Raw genomic sequence first — 19,650 nt, 5'->3', positions numbered from 1 at the left:
TCTATTAGTTTAATTATTACTTCTGGGTTTCACCATCATCACCCAGATGCAGAGAAGACTCATGCAATAACTCTTTTTAGTGTCAAGTGAAGTAGGCACTTCTGTTTTAAATGAGAGGAATTTTCTTCTTATATTCATTGTTGTTTTATTATGTTTGGTAGACTTTTTATGCTATGGGCTTTTGTTGCTTTTCTTACTAACGTAAATAAAAGACCATTAAATGTTTGGGGGTGGATTTGTTGTTACTAATATGTGGGGTTGTTATTTTCTGACTGCACTTTGAGACTAAAAAATTAGTGATCTAAACCCTTTGTATCTTGACAAAGATAAAATTTCTTCGATGATAGATGCTGTTTTAGGAAGTATTTAAATGCCAGTAACAGATAATGAAAACTGATTACTTCTTTTTCTTTTTAGATACAATAAAGCTGTGCATGCTCCTGTTGCATATATAGAACAGAAAATTTAAAATAGCTGAGCCTAAAGCAAGGCTTTTAGGTCAGGATGGCAAAACCCTCCCAACTAGAGGAATGTCTTAACCCGTAAGTGACTTGAACAGTGCCTTTGTTTGTGAAGGATTTTTAAGAGTGCATTAGTAGATTTACAGATAATTGTGTAAGAAAATTCTACTTAAATTTATATTGGTCTCAGTTATGTGCTGTACAGTATGGGATTATTACATTATTTTAGAAAAGAAATATTGAATATCTTTAATTCTTATCGACCTGATACCAGCACCTATGAAAGATTCTTTGAGCTAAAAACCTCAAAGAATACCATGATATTTTAAGTACAGGTAGTGTAGACTAGCTACTTCTAAGTCAGTGCCAATTCTGAGAGAGATTTACTTTGTATGTATTTCTGATAGAGATCAAATGTGGACACTTAAGAGTTGCTTTGTACTTCAGTTGCATGAACGTCCAGTATTTTGATATGGTAGTTTAGCTGCTACTGATGAAAAATGGGGAAGAAAAGTGACAGTTTCCAAAAGAAAATTATTGGAAAGTCTAGGTCAGAAAGGATCCCTGCACATCTTTTTATCCAACCTCTTGTTGGCATCAGAGCCATAGATTAGATTGTCCTGCACCAAACTGAGTCTTGAATGTTCCCAGCATGGGAGATACTATCACTTTTTTGGGTACCTATTCCTATTTTTCCAATACCCTGTGTTACAAACATTTCTAACTCCTGAAGCACCAGGCTTTGCTCCTTAAAGGTTTTCTTTTAAAACAGAAAACCCAATCAACAAAACAAAAACCTCCAGGTTTTTGACGGTGATTTTGTTGCAAACATCTGCAGCTTTAACTGTGCAGTTGTGACCAATGCCTTTAATACAAGTTCAATCATATTTAAAAAAAAAAAAAAATCTAAATAATCAAGTGATCCTACTGTGCCCGATATAAATGGCATGAAACTAATCCAAGAGGATATTTAAACTGTCTTTTATATTTCTAGATTGTAAGCCTAAATTCCTTACACTTTTGGTAGTCGTAGGTTCTTCTGTAGGGGACATGGATTCCCACTTCTCTTTGTTGTCTGCAGAGGTAAATTATTGCAGTCCAAATGTTCCTTAGTCTGACTAAGCATACCTTTAAACATGGATGTTATATTTATGGAATTAAAAGATTCATAAATGTTGCAAGCTGTACTGTGCTATCATTGGGCACTATTTGCAGTAACATTTCTCTGCTACCCATGAACTGCATCTCAGCTAAAGCTACATTTTATTAAAAACAACTGCCCACCTGCAGCAAAGATTTTCTATATTGTTAATAACTCACCCTAAGGATAGGGAGATACTTGTTCTTCTTTATACATTCTTTCTTTCCTCCACTGTCTTTTAGTAAGTAGGAAATGTTTTCTTCCTACTTCCTCTTGCCCTACAATTCTGTATGCTTCATATAGAGGAGGGATATTTTTCTGGAGTTAACACTGCTGTACTCAAAAATTAACAGCAGGTGGTGCTATATATAAAGTTCCTATTCGATCTTGTTAAATTCATTGTGGCTGGGAGGGAAAGAGTATTTAAGTGCTCAAAACAGCAGGCACAATGTTTCAGCAAGTTTTTTAAGGTTCCCTAAAAATATAAAATAGTTGCCTGAGCATCAGAGTCCAAGTACACAAATTATAGGCTTTGTATATGCAGGAGGTTGTCAACTGTGAGTAAAAGCAAAAGTTTAGAGTCAGTTTCTACTATAATTTAAATAATAATGAAAATATTTTTTGTCAGAGTGATAAATTGCCCAGATAATTCCACTTATGTTTTAGACAAAAACTAGCTTTTAAGGGAGGTGAAGTGGGAGACAACTGGTTTTTCAGTATAGTTACAATATAGTTATATAGAATTTTGTTTAGTTAATTTAAACGTGTTCTGCATTTAGGCAGCACAGATGCTGGTTCTCAATAACACGATCTCAACTCTTCAATTTTGCTGTATGTGCATGCAGAGCAGTAAAGTTATCTCCTTGTTGCAGCAATTTGGGTAAGAGATCTCTATGCACTCACCCTACTGACAGATAAAGTATTCTCAAGGCTGAAGGCAAGAGTACTTTGGAAAGCAATAAAATAATATTGTTATTAGTGTGGGGACACACACTGTTACTGCTTCTTGAATTCATGTAACAACAGCTTTTCCAAATGGAGGTAAGGTGCCGCCTTCTCAGATTTCCTTCATATATCCAAGAATGATAGCACAAATGTGCCTCCTCACCTTCCTGCTCAACTGAGGCATTGGTGTCACCAGCCCCAGCCAAGCAGGTGATTCTGCTTTTGTTACCTTTTGCATCCAGAACATCTATTTATTTGTTCATCTATCAATTGAACGTCCTGATTTGTTATCATTTCAGTGTCAGCTGTTTCTGGGAGCACTTATCTGCATAATAGATAACTGCAGTTAAATATTACTCCTACTATAATATAAATAGTGTGGACACAGTGTTTCTGAACTAGGTCCAGAAATGGAGCTGGTTTGTAAGACAGTTGTCTTTTTCTTGTTAGTCTCTACTAGCTTTGGGATAGATGGGGAATTAGCTCAGGACTTTGTTGCCATTGCTGGACCTCTGCCTACCACATTAGTGCACAGACTGCATCTGCAAAGCCACGTTCTACCCAAAGAAGCTTTGGACTCTACTATGTCTGAAGCCCGTGATGACTTCTGTCAGCAAGATACTGTGATTTCCCAACTGCTCCAGTACTTCTCCCACCTCCGTGAGATTGGGGTAACACATTACAAAGTCTTCCTGCCATGGGCACGCATTCTTCCTGACGGGGACGCCAAGAAGCCAGACGAAGCTCAAGTGCGATGCTACCAGGAGCTGCTCAAAATGCTGGTTGCTGCAGACCTCAGGCCAGTGGTTGTTCTCCATCACAAGGGTGTTCCTGACAGTGTGGCTGTAGGCAGGAAGGCGAGCTCTTTTGCTGACCTTTTTGTGGATTATGCAGAGTTCAGTTTCTATGTTTTTGGGGGCTTGGCTGATATGTGGCTCACCTTCAGTGACCTGCCTGAGCTCCTGGGAAGCCTGCCTTACAGTGACCCCCAGGTCCGTGTCCAGGCCCTGGCTTCTGCTCATGAAAGAGCTTACAGTGTTTACCATGAGAAATACTCTGTGTCAGGTAAGAATAGGGGGAAAGATTTTTGTATATGACCTTCTCACAATTTGTTACATGTGATCTCTGTGAATCCGTTAGCAATGCTTTCAGAACTACTTAGAAATACTTGAGTAATGGATTTCTTCAAACACAATTTTGATAATTGTTCTTCAATTACTAGTAATAGCATTTTACTTAAAATGAGAGCCAAAGTAGTCAGGGAGAACATAGGCAAGTATCTCTGTGTGAATACTGACATATATTCTTTTTAAACATTAAGAAGCCTCAGGTAAATTTCAGCAGCAGAAACTGTACTTGGAAAAAAAAGATGTTACCATACCTGTGTCTGCTTTGTCTCCTAAGGACTCATCTATGTGCTTGTTGAGGGTCCTTATTAAAAAACAGTTGGTACCCTAGAATAACAGTAGTCTTGTGCTGCTTATATATCAAACCTTAAATGTATTGTCAGGAAAAATCCTGAATTCCTGATTAATCATTTTCAAAGCCTTCTTACATATTTCAGTGTCACTGATAATTGAAATTGAAATTGCCACTGTTACATTTTAGGGAGGGGAAAATTTTGCCATCCAATAAAGTAGCTGTCTTCAGCATGATGGGAGTTGGCTTTTTCTTTAAGATATTTCCCAAGGAATACATCTTTAGAACTCCAGATCTGAAGAATCTGGTCCGATTTATCTACCAGCTTTCTACCCAAGGGTGGAAAGCTTTGAAAATGTACTTATAAAATCCAGTGAAACAAAACTGACCATGCTTTAAAATGGCAGCTCTCATTTATTTGAAGTGAAATGTATTGACAAGATAAAAAAAAAAAAACATTTGTGGAGCAAGATGGTTACTTTTAAGATAAAATATCTTGATAATAAAAAATGCTTTAAAATTATATGTCTTACTTGATTATAAAATACCTACAGTGAACTGATATTTTTTTTCTTTTGTGTTTCCTGCACTACTGATAGATTGTGCTTTTGTCTTGTTTTGTTTTCCAAGGTGGAAAGCTGTCCATTGCTTTAGGAATGGATCTTATCTTGGATAGGACTTCATCTGAGTTGCTTTCAGTTTCTCTTCAGGTAACACCTTAATGAAAATTATTTCCAATTTAAATTTGATTTTGCTTCACTTGGAAGAGGATTAAGTGATGTATTGCAAGATATGTAAGAGTTTAGTTGTCCAGTGTGGTACATTTTACTTCTTGATTATCTCAATTATGTGAAACTCTCTGATTTTAAAAATTACTTCAACATCCTTTCTTGGCTAGTAAGTACTGATTTAAAAACATGGGAACGTATTTTCTCTCATATATTTGGCAGTTTTAGCAGTATACATGCTTAAATACCAAGGTGTCTGCAAAAACTGTACCCACTGTTTTTTTTATTTGCAAGTCTATTTAATGCACAACCAAATAAAAATTACTTTATTTAAAATAACTGCTATTTAAAAAAAAAATCTATTTAACGTGTTAAAGCACCGCCTGAGCTATGCTAAAAGTGGTCTAGAACAGAGATGACACAATGTGACTAATCTCTATAAAGATGATGACATCCCTTCTGTAAAGACCAAACCCCTCATTAGTTGTTCTTTTTGCCTGAGCATGTTGATGTGGGATGCAGTGAACAAATGACAATGCAGGTGTTTGGCTCTTGTTCACAGTCCTTCCAAATTTAACAATAGGACAAATAAGTGTGATATTTCAAGGATATAGGCAAGGTGTGGTTTGTAGGAGGAGGAAAGATGTACTAAATGAGCTGACTAAACTAGAAAAAACTCTTGGACTGAAAAATAAATGGAAGGCGTATCAGTTTGTTTGTTCTATCCCAGCTTCAGCAACTGGTTTAATAAAAGAATGCTATCTATTCCTTTGAACTTGTGGACTTTTAGTAAAGCAACATCTGCAGTGTGCAATGACTAAAGATTTCTGAAGTGGACTTTCCCCAAAGGATTATTGATAAGATCACCCTGAGTCATACGGTGACAAAGATTTCTCTATCTGATTAATGAGAGAATCTTCAGTCTTGCCAGTTTAAATAATCAATTGTAAATCAGGAATATTAAAAGCATAAAATGTTCTTACAATGATTTTTTAAACTCTAGTGCTTCTAAAATTTAGCTTTGTTTAGAAGGAAAGACACAAAATGCATCTTCTTGTACAGCGTCCAGTTGTACTGGTATTTTCCAGGGTTCCATGTAGCTTTCTGGCTTCTTACTCCAGCAGTTCTTGTATCAAACATTTAGCAACTTTGTATATTTTGAACAGAATGCCTTCAATAGTTTTCCAATAGGATGATCATTTTCTCTTTCTTGTTTCCAGGATTCAGTAGACTTCCTGTCTCTTAGCCTTCAGTACAGGTGTGGAAATGAAACAGATTTCTACCTGAAAATGAGTGAATTCCAGGTAACATTATGGACAGTGTGAAAATGAGCACTGAACTTCACGGATATGGAGTTAAAACTCTAGTAATAAGGTAGAGCAGATAGAATAAATCCATCATTGTTCTTACAATTCTACTGAGCTTCGTAAACCATCTGTAACAGCTTATTTTGCAAAAAAGTAACTTAGAGAGGATGTCACGCTGAATAGTAATAGTAATAGTAATAGACAATTTGTATTAATAGACAATTTGTAATAATAGACAAGGTACTGTTGTAAGTCCTTCTGAACCTAGGACCATGTGTCTGCAGAGATGAGCACAGAGATGACATGCCTTGCTCACAATTATACAGCATAGGCAATACTAGCCTGAAAAGGAGTATGTCAGGCTCTTTTTTAACAATTTTGCTTTGTGTGTCTATAGCAGGACACTTATTCCCTATAAATCAGAGGGTGATGGCCTAGCCAGAAGTATAGAGCAAGAAGTGGAAACTTCCCCCGCATCATCTTTGGAAAACCAATAAATATTTTTAAAAATAGAAATCTCTGTTTGAATTCTTGTTTTGCAGGAAGTCTGGAAGGACATAGAAGTATTGCTTTTTAGTATAAAGTTCCTTGACTGTGATTCCTTGGAAGAGAATCCATTCATACCAGTGGCTGCCATTGTCACTGGTAAGTGACATGTTTTAAGAAGTAGAAGAGTTCTGTAGCTGGGCTTTGAGTGGGAAATTATGTAATTATGTAATTATCCTTTCCAGACCATTGCTATTAGGTTAAATAATCTTACAGGGTTTTTTTGTTTTTTTTTTGTTTTGTATTCTTCTTGGAGAAAAAAAAACCAACACAACATACTAAATCTGAGAAAAATAGCTATTAATTATTTGGAAAAAAAAAAGCCTTGTTTCAAAAGATGTAATTGTATTTACGAGTAATGTCATACAGTCTGTGACATTTGATTTGTGACTAAACCCATCTATTGTTTGTTTTCAGCTCTTAATAAAGAGAAGGCACGTACAATTGGATATGATGTGAATGAATTCTTGGACTTCTCATCTCATGTTTCAAGGTACAGTTCTTAAACCAGATCCTGTAATAAATTGGTATCCTTTAGAAACAAGTATGCAAGGCAGACATAAGACAGTTGTAGAGGTAAAATTGCTGTTAGCTGCTTAAAGGAATGCAGGGGAATGCCTTTCTGCTGAGTCCAGTCTCTTGCTGTTACAGGCAATCTTCTAACCTGCTATTTCAGGAAATGTAACTGTCTCTCCTTAGTTACCCAGATTGCACTTCAAGACAGTAATAGCAGGTATATATTCCAAGCACACTGTTCTTTTTTCATCTATGTAGTATACATAAATTTATATTATATAGATATGTATAAAATTAATTTAAAAACATAAAATAGCAACTGTCCTATGTGAGAAGCCAATTGTGCCTGTTGTAGAGAATGTCATTGTACAAAAAGAAGCTAAAGACTAGTGAATCAGGATTGATTGGTTTTAGCTTATCTTGTGAAGACTTGTGAGCGTGTGAAATTGCTACACACTGCAAGGATTTTGTTTGTGTCTTTGACCTAGTTTAATGAATTTTGAAAATCTATCTGCTGAGAAATGCATGAGATATATAGCACTTGAGGTGCTCTGCAGTTTCTTTATTGCACTTCTCCTTCATCTGCCAGCTGGATGACAGGAGGTTGGATTGATTGGATGACAAAGTGGCTGTTCCCTAACTGGCATATGTGAGATGAATGAGAAGCAAACAATTATTTATGCTCCTTGTCTGCAAATTCTATGGCACTGGCATCCACCTGGAGGTTGTAACTCTTTTTTATTCTATTTTCAGCAAAACATATACTCTACAAGAGAATCCAATTGCTGCCCCTCGCTCCTCCTATCAAACAGTTTGGGAAATGTTTGCTAACCAGTCTGAATTGGAGAGGGATACTTTCCTGCAAGATGTTTTCCCAAGTGGTTTCCTCTGGGGCACGTCCACAGGTGCCTTTAATATTGAAGGAGCCTGGGCAGAGGATGGGAAAGGAGAGAGCATCTGGGATCAGTTTGGGCATGAAGGTCATGTCTACATGAACCAAACAACAGATGTGGCATGTGACAGCTACCATAAAACCAGCTATGATGTTTATTTGCTTAGAGGTCTTCATCCCCAGCTGTACAAGTTTTCTATATCCTGGCCTAGAATTTTCCCTGCTGGCACCAATGAAACCATCAGCATCAAGGGTGTGGATTATTATAACCAATTAATTGACAGGTTGCTAGAGGCTAACATTGAGCCCATGGTGACTCTTTTCCACTGGGACCTCCCCCAGGCTCTTCAGGTTCTTGGTGGCTGGCAGAATGACAGTATCATAGATGCTTTTGCAAACTACGCAGACTTCTGCTTTGCCACTTTTGGGGATCGGGTCAAGTTTTGGGTTACGTTCCACGAGCCTTGGGTTATCAGCTATGCTGGCTATGGCACCGGAGAGCATCCTCCAGGAATCACTGATCCAGGAATAGCATCTTACAAGGTAGGGACATAGGATCCTACAGCTGCCATTGTTGTGTTCCTCAGATTCTGCAAATTTTAACTATGCTTAAGCCTAATAAGGCATCTGAGACAGTTGTTTGCTTGCTGGACTTATGATACTCTCAAGCAAATGTATTACTTAATGGATGCTAGACTTTATTTTCTGTTATGAAATCAGCCAGATTCTTATACTTAATCCAAACCCTGCTGTACTCTCTGGTTAGGATTTTTTGTTTTGTCAAGTTTTCTTGTTTCACATGGAGATGTCTTTCTCACAAGGCAGTGTTAATGCAACGTTGTGCAAAGCAATGAGACACATATTCCTGTGCTTTCTGCCCCCAGGTGGCTCACACAATTCTCAAGGCTCATGCTAAGGTCTGGCACCTGTATAATGACAGATACCGTTCTCAGCAGCAGGGAAGGGTAGGGCTGGTGCTGAACTCGGATTGGGCTGAACCCCAGACTCCAACCAACTCTGAGGATGTGAAGGCATCAGAGAGGTACCTGCAGTTCATGCTTGGCTGGTTTGCTCACCCTGTATTTGTTAACGGTGACTATCCAGATATCCTGAAGGCTCAGATCCAGGAAGTAAACCAGCAGTGCTCCAACACAGTTGCACAGCTGCCTGTGTTTACGGAGGAGGAGAAAACCTGGGTGAAAGGAACGGCAGACTTTTTTGGCCTTTCCCATTACACTTCCCACCTGGTTAGTGCCGTGACTAATGATACCTGCATACCTGGATATGAAAGCATTGGGAACTTCTCTTTGCACGTAGATCCTTCGTGGCCAAAGACTGCCTCTTCTTCAATCCATGTGGTCCCGTGGGGATTAAGAAGGCTGCTGAAGTTTGTGTCCCAGGAATATACAGGGGCAAAGATCCCAATTTACATAGCAGGAAATGGTATGCCGACAGAAGCCACAGGGGATCTTATTAATGACACTCTGCGAGTGGATTATTTCCGCCGATACATCAATGAGGCTCTAAAAGGTATGCTTTTTTTTTTTTTTTTTTTTAAATTAGAATGATGGCAACTAGTTATTCTGTCACTCCCACAGTGATTAGCTTTAAAACATCACCATTTGTACAGTAACATGAGGTGGGCCACCTCTTATATACAATGTCATAAATTCCAGCATATCTGATGACCAGGTATGGAGCTCTCCATTCTGTCTAGGTACTGGAAGAGATTTTTCATAGGTACAAATATAACCTAAAGCCAGTCTCTCAGTGAAAACAGTGAAAACCTACTTCAGTACCTTTGAAGACAATTTGGCTAAAGGCAGGCTCTTACCTGCACAGATCTCATAGATGGGACTGAACGGTGTCTTTACTGATTCAGTAGGTCTAACTGATAGCATCCTGCACCATTGCAAATTAGAATTTTTAGGGAGATACTTTTATCTCAATTATTTTGAGAAAGATTCAATGTATGCCTTTATCTTTGCAAACTGTGTATCACCTTAACAAAAAATAATACTGGTAACTGAAGTCCTAGACAAATATAGAGATTTGAGATTTCAAATAGATATTTTAGTATGCTTTCTTCAGATACACAAATCAATAGGATCACAAAAACTTCATTATATTGAATATAATGTATTAATTATGTTGATGATCACTGTACAGCTTTTGATCCTGTTGACCTAGTTTTCAACATACTGATAGAAGAGCTGCAGAAAACACTATTTAGCATTGCTGTTTTGCATCTGCAAATGGAACATGGACAGCATATGGAAAGAGAACTTTTCTGGGATAAGAAAGAGAGTGCTTTACTGTAGGCAATATGAGGAAGGATGCTAGACTTGTCTCTGATGGTACTGAGTATTGTGTTCTGCAGAGAGGAATTCTTCTGTGCCTAGGGAAGCTAGACAAGCACTACATACATATCATGTTTCAGTTTAACTATAGTGGTAAATATAAAAGAGCACTGTATACTTAAGCTGATGAGTTGTTCTTGAAAGCTAGAACATAGGGAAGGGAATACCCATGGCACAAGTGGGCTTTACTCTAGTACTTATTTTCTGATGCGTTTTTATCACTAAGTGTTTGACTGGCTCCTATTATAGTGATCATGGCTCTTCTTGCCAAATATTCTAATTGTTTTGTTTTCTTTTACCTAAACACAATTCGTAGATGTTTGGCTGTCACCCTGTTGTTACCCTCAGCTGCGTGCTTGTGTTGTGCTTTGCTGCATTCGGAAAATGTTCAAGTGACTAACAGAGTCTTGTACTGTTTCTACGACAGCGGTAAAACTAGACGCAGTTGATGTTCAGTCATATATTGCTCGATCCCTGGTTGATGGCTTTGAAGGCCCAGGGGGCTACAGCCTAAAATTTGGGCTACATCATGTGAATTTTGAAGATAGCAACAGACCAAGGACTCCCAGGGCAAGTGCTTATTTCTATTCCAGTGTTATTGAAAACAATGGTTTCCCATCCAAAGTCTCAGACAGAAGTTCTGCGTCGGTGGTATTTGGCCTACCCACACCATCAAAGTTGCCGAGTCTACCAGCATCAGAAGTTCCCTCCAAGTCAAAAGTTGTCTGGGAGAAGTTTTCATCCCAAACAGACTTTGAAAGAGACATGTACTTTTATGGGACGTTCCCAGAGGACTTTACATGGGGTGTGTCATCTTCTGCATACCAGATTGAAGGAGGTTGGGATGCGGATGGCAAAGGACCCAGTGTTTGGGATAACTTCACCCATGTACCAGGAAACATAAAAAACAATGACACTGGAGATATAGCTTGTAATAGCTACAACAAGGTAGAGGAAGATATTTACCTGCTGAGAGCCTTAGGGGTAAAGAACTATCGTTTCTCTCTGTCCTGGCCTCGAATCTTCCCCAACGGAAGGAACAATTCAATAAACAGCCATGGTGTTGATTACTATAACCATCTCATTGATGGGCTGGTCGCAAACAACATCACTCCAATCGTCACCCTGTACCACTGGGACCTGCCACAAGCTCTCCAGGACATTGGTGGCTGGGAGAACAGTGAGCTCATTGAACTGTTTGACAGTTTTGCAGACTTCTGTTTCCAGACCTTTGGGGACAGGGTGAAGTTCTGGCTTACATTCAATGAACCCTACGTTATTGCTTGGGTTAGTTATGGGATAGGGGAATTTCCACCCAATGTCAATAATCCTGGTGGTGCTCCCTATGAAGTGGCACACACCTTACTGAAAGCTCACGCCAGAGTCTACCACACATACGATGACAAATACAGAGCGAGTCAGGGAGGAGTCATTTCTCTGTGTTTCAATATTGATTGGATTGAGCCAAAGACACCAAGCGACCCCAGGGACCTAGAAGCTGCAGACAGGTACATGCAGTTTTTGGTGGGGTGGTTTGCACATCCAGTTTTCAAAAATGGGGACTACCCTGAAGTCATGAAATGGAAAGTTGGAAACAGGAGTGAGCTCCAAAACCTGCCGTCATCCCGCCTACCGGTTTTCACAGCTGAAGAGCGTGAGTACATCAGGGGCACAGCGGATGTTTTCTGTTTCAACACCTACACTGCCAAACTTGTAACCCATGCAACAACCCGACTGAATCCCTTCTCTTATGAGTATGACCAGGAAATATCAACAGATGTTGACAGCTCCTGGCCTACCTCAGCTCTTGCTGGCCATCGGGCTGTGGCTTGGGGGCTGAGGAGGCTGCTGAACTGGGTCAAAGAAGAGTATGGAAATCCTCCAATGTACATCGTTGAGAACGGAGTGGGGCTAAAGACCGAATCGGATGTTGATGACCAAACCAGGATACTTTACTACAAAACGTACATAGATGAAGCTTTAAAAGGTACAAATGTTTGCTTTTATTTTGTGTTGTATATCTCCCCTCTAGATTCTTATCACAATTTTCCTCTGAGGTGTAGTTTTTAAAAGCATCTTCTGCTGTTCTTTTAATATTCTGAGTGCAATATAAACGTAGTGGGTTTTTTTTTTGTCATCTCCTTTGTAGAGCCATTTGTATTCTGTATCCTCCAGATGTGAAGTCTCTCGTGGTCTTTCTTGTTCAGAGATAGCTTGATGAAGCTGAAAGTGTGTGTGCGTTTGCCAGTGAATTTCTTGTGGTTTGTTAAATGTGTGAAACATCACTGATGCTCTCCCATTGTTTCTCATCTTTCAGCTTACAAGCTGGACGGTGTTAATCTGAGAGGATACAATGCTTGGTCTTTTCTGGATTCCTTTGAATGGTTGAATGGTTATGAGCCAAGATTTGGATTGCACGAGGTTGATTTTGATGATCCCAACAGGCCAAGAACCCCAAGGCGCTCGGCTGTGTACTATGCAGAAATCATTCGCAACAATGGTATCCCATTGCCAAAAGAAGATGAATTTTTATATGGGGAGTTTCCAAAGAACTTTTGCTGGAGTGTAGCAACAGCTGCATATCAGGTTAGGAAACAAAGACTGACTCTTCAAACACTCATGGAGAGTTAATTCGTTTTGGATGAGACACAGCTTCTACATTAGGTTTTATGGTAATTGAGGGTTACTGTAACAACTGCCTTAAATATCTCAGTTTTCCCTTATAATGGCACGGTTATACCACGGAAATTGAGATAGCAGCAGAGATTTCACAAGGGGAAGCAAACACTGAGCAGCAGGTTGAAGGGCAATACCTTTCCTTTGACATAGTACTTTGCTAATACTTCTATGCCTTGTGGCCCAAGAGACCTACCAGTTTAGTACAGCAAAAAATGATACTGTTCCAAGGCTTGTGCTGATAAGTCAGAATGTTATGTGGTGCCACGAAGTCTGATGGGCAGAATTCTTTCCTAGGCCAAGATGTCAATTTGGAGTTTACTGATGATTTCTCCCTTCCCTCCCCATCTTCATTTACAGATTGAGGGAGCATGGAGAGCAGATGGGAAAGGACTTAGCATTTGGGACAAATACACTCACACTCCTTTGAAAATCAGCAATGATGCCAATGGAGATGTAGCTTGTGACAGCTACCACAAGATTGAGGAGGATGTGGAAATGCTGAAACGCCTCAAGGTGTCTCACTATCGCTTTTCAATCTCCTGGTCACGTGTTCTCCCAGATGGGACCACCAGATACATCAATGAAATGGGATTGAACTACTATGAAAGGCTAATTGATGCTCTTCTGGCAGCCAATATTACACCTCAGGTAACTGTAAAAATGGACTGGAAATCCAACAGAGTGCAGGAGTTGAGAATTATCCTGATGTTGAAAGATCAGATCCCCACTTTCAGATTTGCCTTTGTGGTTCCTGTGTTGGGATTACTGGGAAGTTCTTTGTCCTTACGAATTCCCAGGCTGTTCAAGATCCCTCAAAAACAGGTGTTGTACTGCATTGTACTTCATTTGAGAATCAGTGTAGCTGCAGCTGTTCTTTACTGACTTGAGTTCTTGCTGTCATGTGATTATTGCGGGCTTTAGTATGAATGAAAGTGAGAGACTCATCTTGACAGCTGGGCAGGCCCTAGAGTTTGAGTCATTTCCCCTCATACTAAAGGAACTGGAACACTGGCAAAGTGGCATTTATTAGAGTGTGCAAGTGATCGCTATGGCCTCAAACCATTACAGGACAGAAGGCACTCGGGTTACTGCAGATTTGTCCGTGTCTGTTAGAAAACTGCAGATGGAGTTGGGCTTATGCCTGCAAACAAGGCCATTCTCTTGTCCTTCATTCTGAAAGTGAATCAATGACCGGCTGAGCCCTTTCTCTCATTGTCATTCCCCACAGGTCACTCTCTATCACTGGGACCTCCCACAGGCACTGCAGGACAACGGTGGGTGGGAGAATGATACCATAATTCAGAGGTTTAAGGAATATGCTGAGCTCCTTTTCCAGAGATTGGGAGACAAAGTGAAATTTTGGATAACCCTCAATGAACCCTACAACACTGCATATCTTGGGTATGGCTTTGGCACAGCTGCTCCAGGTAAGACTGCTGAGCACAATTTTTGAGAAGGGAAGGGCTGGGAGCTGGCCTGAACACACAGCTTTCTGCTCTCTGTGCAGACAGCAGAGCATGGGCAGGGGGTGATGTGGGTTCCCCACAGCCTGCACGTGACAGCTGTGCCTTCAGCAGACCTGCTGTCACATGCATCTCAGCCCTTGGCTGGGCTCAAAGGCACCAGGTACTGCATGCTTGTTCATTCACTGGTGGGCAGCTCTGCAGGTCCTGGTCGTTAAGCTGGAAGAAGCAGATTGGAGCTAGGAATTGCTGCTGCAGTGTCTGTGCTGTTCCTGCAGGTATCTCTGTTAGACCTGGGCGAGCCCCCTATGTGGTGGGGCACAACCTCATCAAGGCCCATGCAGAAGCCTGGCACCTGTACAATGAGACTTACCGTGCGAAACAAGGAGGACTGATCTCTATCACCATCAACTCTGACTGGGCTGAGCCAAGGAACCCACACAAACAGGAGGATTTTGAAGCTGCCAGACAATACTTGCAGGTAGAGAAGAATCTGGTCACAGCTCTCTAGGCTGCTTGTTAAATTTGCTGCTGTTATACAGGCATTCCTGCATATCTGTTTGCTCATTATAGGGCCAGCTATTATATATAAAGCAGCCTATGGGGAGGAACGGTTAAATCCTTGTTTTAATTCATAATTTGTCCTTCTCCCTTATTTCCTGGGTTAGTTCCTTATAGGTTGGTTTGCTCATCCCATTTTCAAAAACGGCGATTATAATGAAGTGATGAAAACGAGGATTCGGGAACGCAGCCTGGCCCAGGGTCTGAGCAGCTCCCGGTAAGAGTGCAGGCACAAACTTCTTGCTTTTCTTCCACTTGCCGAGCTAAAACCTGCTTTTCTGATACACTGTTAAATAGGAAGAACTTTATTGAAATGGTACTATAAAAATCTTAGTGTAGTCTCACAGAAAAACTAATTGTATATTTTTTCTCTCTTTACCTTTCTTGCAAATTAAGTTTACTAATATAAAAGAGATTTGTCCAAGCTTCTACGCTGGGGGTAGCATGTTGGCAGTTCAGAGTGATATAATAAATGTTATGCACTATATGTAGTGCTTTGCCTGCCTGGGGCAAATATATTTTAATTGTTCTTAAAACGATACACTGAACTCAAGCATTGAGACTCATTCACACCTCTGAATTATATTTATTTGTCTTTCTCATTACTTTTAAATCTATCGCATTACCAGTGGCCTGCTAAGAAAAGAATGTTTTCCCTTTTTTCTTTCTTTCTAGACACATATAAGGAAAGGAAAGCTCATGTTTTACCCTGTCTGTGCTTTAACTGATGGATTTTTCTGATGTTCCTCTAGAAAGATCACAGTACCTTCACCTTCTTTTGTGCTTATTGCATTTTGATGGCTTTACGCCTTTTTGTTTTCCGTTGCAGACTTCCAGAATTTACAGAAAGTGAAAAGCAAAGAATTAAAGGCACATATGACTACTTTGGTCTAAATCATTATACTACAGTTTTAACATACAAGTATGAGTATTCTACTGGTATTCTATCGTATGATGCTGACAGGTAAGATTATGACTGTAAATTATTGGTCAAGTAAAATACGCACACTTGGAAGCCAACGCCAACTGAGCAATGTACACTAATGGCAAATAAAGCCACGAGACATTCATATTAGGGAAAATAGCCCCAGACAATACTTGTGATGCTGTGTTCAGAATAGGCCAGCTACCTTATTATGACCTGATTAAAAAATGAATTGTTAGGACAGAGTAAGGAAAATTAGAGCATCTAAAAATGAAAGAATCAGTCTCACAACCAATTGGTATCAGCTGCATTTATCATTTTTCCTGCATCCAGTCTGTAGTTTTAAGTGGGAGAGTGCCCTGGTTTACAGATACTACTTCTCCATTTGCTGTTTTAAACAGTTGTTGGTTCCCTCCCCACACTGGATAAACTTCATTAAGTTTAAAGCCAAACAACTAAATCACTTCATGGTTAAATTTACATTAAGTGAAGCTTTTTATCTACAGGCAGCAAATAACTTTAAAACAAAATATAGAAGTGTTTTCTGGAGGTTTGTGAACACCAGCAGCTCTTCACCTCCCCCCAAGCTCGGTGCTTTTCACAGCTTGCACCTGGGTGCACTTTTCTACAGAGCTCGGTGTCAGATTTCCCAGCTGAGCAGTAATGCAGGGCCAGGCTTGGGGCTGTGCTGTGATCAGTGTGTCCTCCTCTGCAGGGGTGTTGCTTCAGTAACCGACCGCAGCTGGCTGAACTCTGGTTCCTTCTGGCTAAAGGTGACACCCTTTGGCTTCCGAAAGCTCCTGAGGTGGATAAAGGAAGAGTACAACAACCCTCCTATTTATGTGACTGAAAATGGGATATCAGAGAGGGGAGCCGTAGATTTTAATGACACTTGGCGAATCCATTACCATCGGAACTACATTAACGAAGCGCTGAAAGGTAAGAATGAGTATTTAAAGCTGCACATGTCAGTCTTGTTGGGAGATGCTGCTGAGCAAAGCAAGTCGTAAGGAGCTGACAGATCACTGGCACTATGTTTGTAAATTATACACATTTACTCTGCAGCCATATTGAAAACCTTTGGAATGTAGCAGAAACTGGTCATTGCTGGCCAAGAATTTTTGCAGGGAACAATGATCCAAAGGAAGAACAAACCATGGGTTTAACAGAAGTACGATAAGGGCAGCTTCCTTATATAGCTGCATCTGGCAAGAGAGGGTTCCATTACTTGATGGGTTAGTGGTTAAACTAGATAGTCCCAACTACTGCTATTTCTAAAAACTGTACCTTGTTCACAACAGACACACAGAAAAACCCTTGTTTTGCTTACAGCAGTGGTTAAGCTTAGTTGTCTGCCTTAGAGGGAGCTAACTGCCAGCTGTTCAAATGCTTCTTACTTTGAGCAGCACAGACCCCATCATAAACACGTTTAAAAACTCATCGTTCTCTGTTAAACCTTCACTTCTTGAATGAAAGCTTTGATTTTTAGAGCAAAGAGAAACAATCTTCAGAGGCTGGCTGAGCTACCCTGGCTCATTACTAGCTGTAGCAACTGGCAAGTGGTAGGGACAGGGAGATGGTGAGACAAACGTGGCAGTAACTGCACTGCACTCAGTGTGCACTTCTGTATTGCCCTGTTTGCACCACTGCTGGCCTACTGGTGACTCCTGTCACCTGACTGCTCAGCTAACCTGCTATGTCTGCTCCTGCTAACAGCTGTTGTGCTTGATGGCGTTGACCTGCGCGGCTACACGGCATGGACACTGATGGACAACTTTGAGTGGGCAGTGGGCTTTGATGAAAGGTTTGGGTTCTACCATGTGAATTACACAGATCCCACATTGCCACGGCTCCCCAAGGCCTCTGCCAGGTACTACTCCCAGATCATCAGCTGCAATGGCTTTCCAGATCCTGCAACAGGCCCACATCCCTGTCTGGAAACGGAGCCTGAAGGTAAGTGGTGCAACAGAAATTGCATTTCCATAATGTCTCATCCTAAAAGACTATTTTCTCCAGTATTCTTTTAAAGAGCTGGGGTAGCAAACTGTCTGATCACCAGCCTTTATTAATGAAGAGATTCACACAGAACACATTGTCATTTCTGTTTCCAAAACCAGAATAACTTAAGATTTTATGCTAACACTTAGCTCAGTATCTGTCCTCAAAACAGACAAAAAAAGTTATAGCAGTCTACTATGTTTTCCATATCCTACCCATTCAGCACTCCTGCACTGCATTTTTCTTAAAAACAATTTTGACTACTTTCTAAGAAGACTTTGGAAATATTCTTTTTTGTCATGTGATCTCTGGACTAAGTAAATTAACTGACAGCAACCACTTCAGTTTGGGTGTTTAAAAGGACATTTTCTATCAGCAGTAGATATCAGGAAATGCTTGTCTCTCCTCCAGCCCCAGGAGCTCACTATAAGCCCTTAGCTGTACCATTACTCTGAGCTACAGCAGTGTCAACTGCTGATCCCAGAGACCCACAGCTACTGCTAGAGCACTGAAGAGCCACACTAAAAAGCCCTGCAGAGTGAGGAAGAGGTGATGCACACATACACAGGAAAATGTTCCTGACAAGCCACGTACTGACTATTTCTTATTGTTTTCTCATGAACAGTGATACCAGACACCACACCGGGACTGGCTGACAGTGTGCGCTTTCTGGGATTAGATTTAACATCACACAGTGCAGAAATAGCACTGTATGTGCTTTTTGCTCTTTCTGGAATTGGAGCACTGGGCCTGGCACTTATTTCATATAAATATGGAACATTATCCAAAAGATCTCATAAGCAATCATCCATGGAACTTAGTAAAATGTAAAACTTAATTCATTTGAATATGTGGAACAGATTGAAACAGTATTTCTACTTGCTAAAATGCTTTTTTTTTTCTTAATGAAGAAAGTTTACAGAACTGTACCCTGTAGCACTGAAAAAGATACCTAGTGCTTGTACTGCTGCAACTTAGTATCTTGCCTTGGAGGTGAATTCCAATCTTGCTGTTTACTTAAAATACATAGTAGAAAATGCTATTTTTTTTTTTTCCACCTACTGTTGATAATTTTTTTCCAGTCAAAACTAAAATTGACTGTTCCAATTTGTGTAAGGATTCTGAGCCTAAGCCTTCATCTGCCCTCCTTCGTGATCTTCCCTTGGATCCTCCTTATTTTTCTAAGGGAGTTGAGAGCATCCCACAAAGCTCTGCTGCTGCTTAATCTTTTTAAGACAAGCTAGTGCCAACACTGGCACAAACAGGTACAGAAGAATGTACTGTCCTATTGCAGCTACTGTGGAGGTTCCCCTCCTCCCCCCAGTTCCTTCATTTCATCTATAGTATTTTCATAATTTTATCATGAATTATTTTTTAACAGAAGTAACAGCACTAAGCCTTTACATTTGAACAGTACCGTTCTTACTGAAGTTCCTTTACAAAGAAGTCTGCAGCAGCACTGAACACCTGTAACTGTAAAAAAAAATAAATGTGCAATACCTGGGGAGGAAGGAAAGTCAACATTCTTCATATGTGAAAGCCACGTCCTCACCTTCAAAATAAAAGCTTCTGCGCTCTTGTACTGCAGTCTTTCTTCTCAACATTTCCACTTTACGTGACAAAGAAAGTGTTTTTCTCCCATACACTTTTTCAGACACTAAAAACTTTCATACTACTTTTACCAGATTTCAACAGGAACTCCCAAGTAA

At 40.1% G+C, this 19,650-nt stretch overlaps 1 protein-coding gene across 1 annotated transcript; it reads left to right on the top strand.

The window, feature by feature from the left end:
• Window positions 1-85: 85 nt before the first annotated feature.
• On the top strand, window positions 86-19,528 carry LCT (lactase). The gene is made up of 17 exons (XM_010714026.4): window positions 86-3,612; window positions 4,597-4,676; window positions 5,915-5,998; window positions 6,544-6,646; window positions 6,965-7,040; window positions 7,817-8,498; window positions 8,840-9,485; window positions 10,743-12,302; window positions 12,633-12,901; window positions 13,352-13,642; window positions 14,223-14,421; window positions 14,736-14,938; window positions 15,126-15,235; window positions 15,848-15,982; window positions 16,659-16,882; window positions 17,660-17,896; window positions 18,567-19,528. The coding sequence occupies exons 1-17, from the start codon at window positions 2,958-2,960 to the stop codon at window positions 18,770-18,772; spliced, it is 5,760 nt and encodes a 1,919-aa protein (XP_010712328.2). The 5' UTR covers window positions 86-2,957; the 3' UTR covers window positions 18,773-19,528.
• Window positions 19,529-19,650: the final 122 nt, after the last annotated feature.

This window comes from Meleagris gallopavo, chromosome 7, assembly GCF_905368555.1.
Source record: "Meleagris gallopavo chromosome 7, MGAL_WU_HG_1.1, whole genome shotgun sequence".
NCBI classification, from domain to species: Eukaryota; Metazoa; Chordata; class Aves; order Galliformes; family Phasianidae; genus Meleagris; species Meleagris gallopavo.
This window is presented reverse-complemented; position numbering and strand designations above follow the sequence as displayed.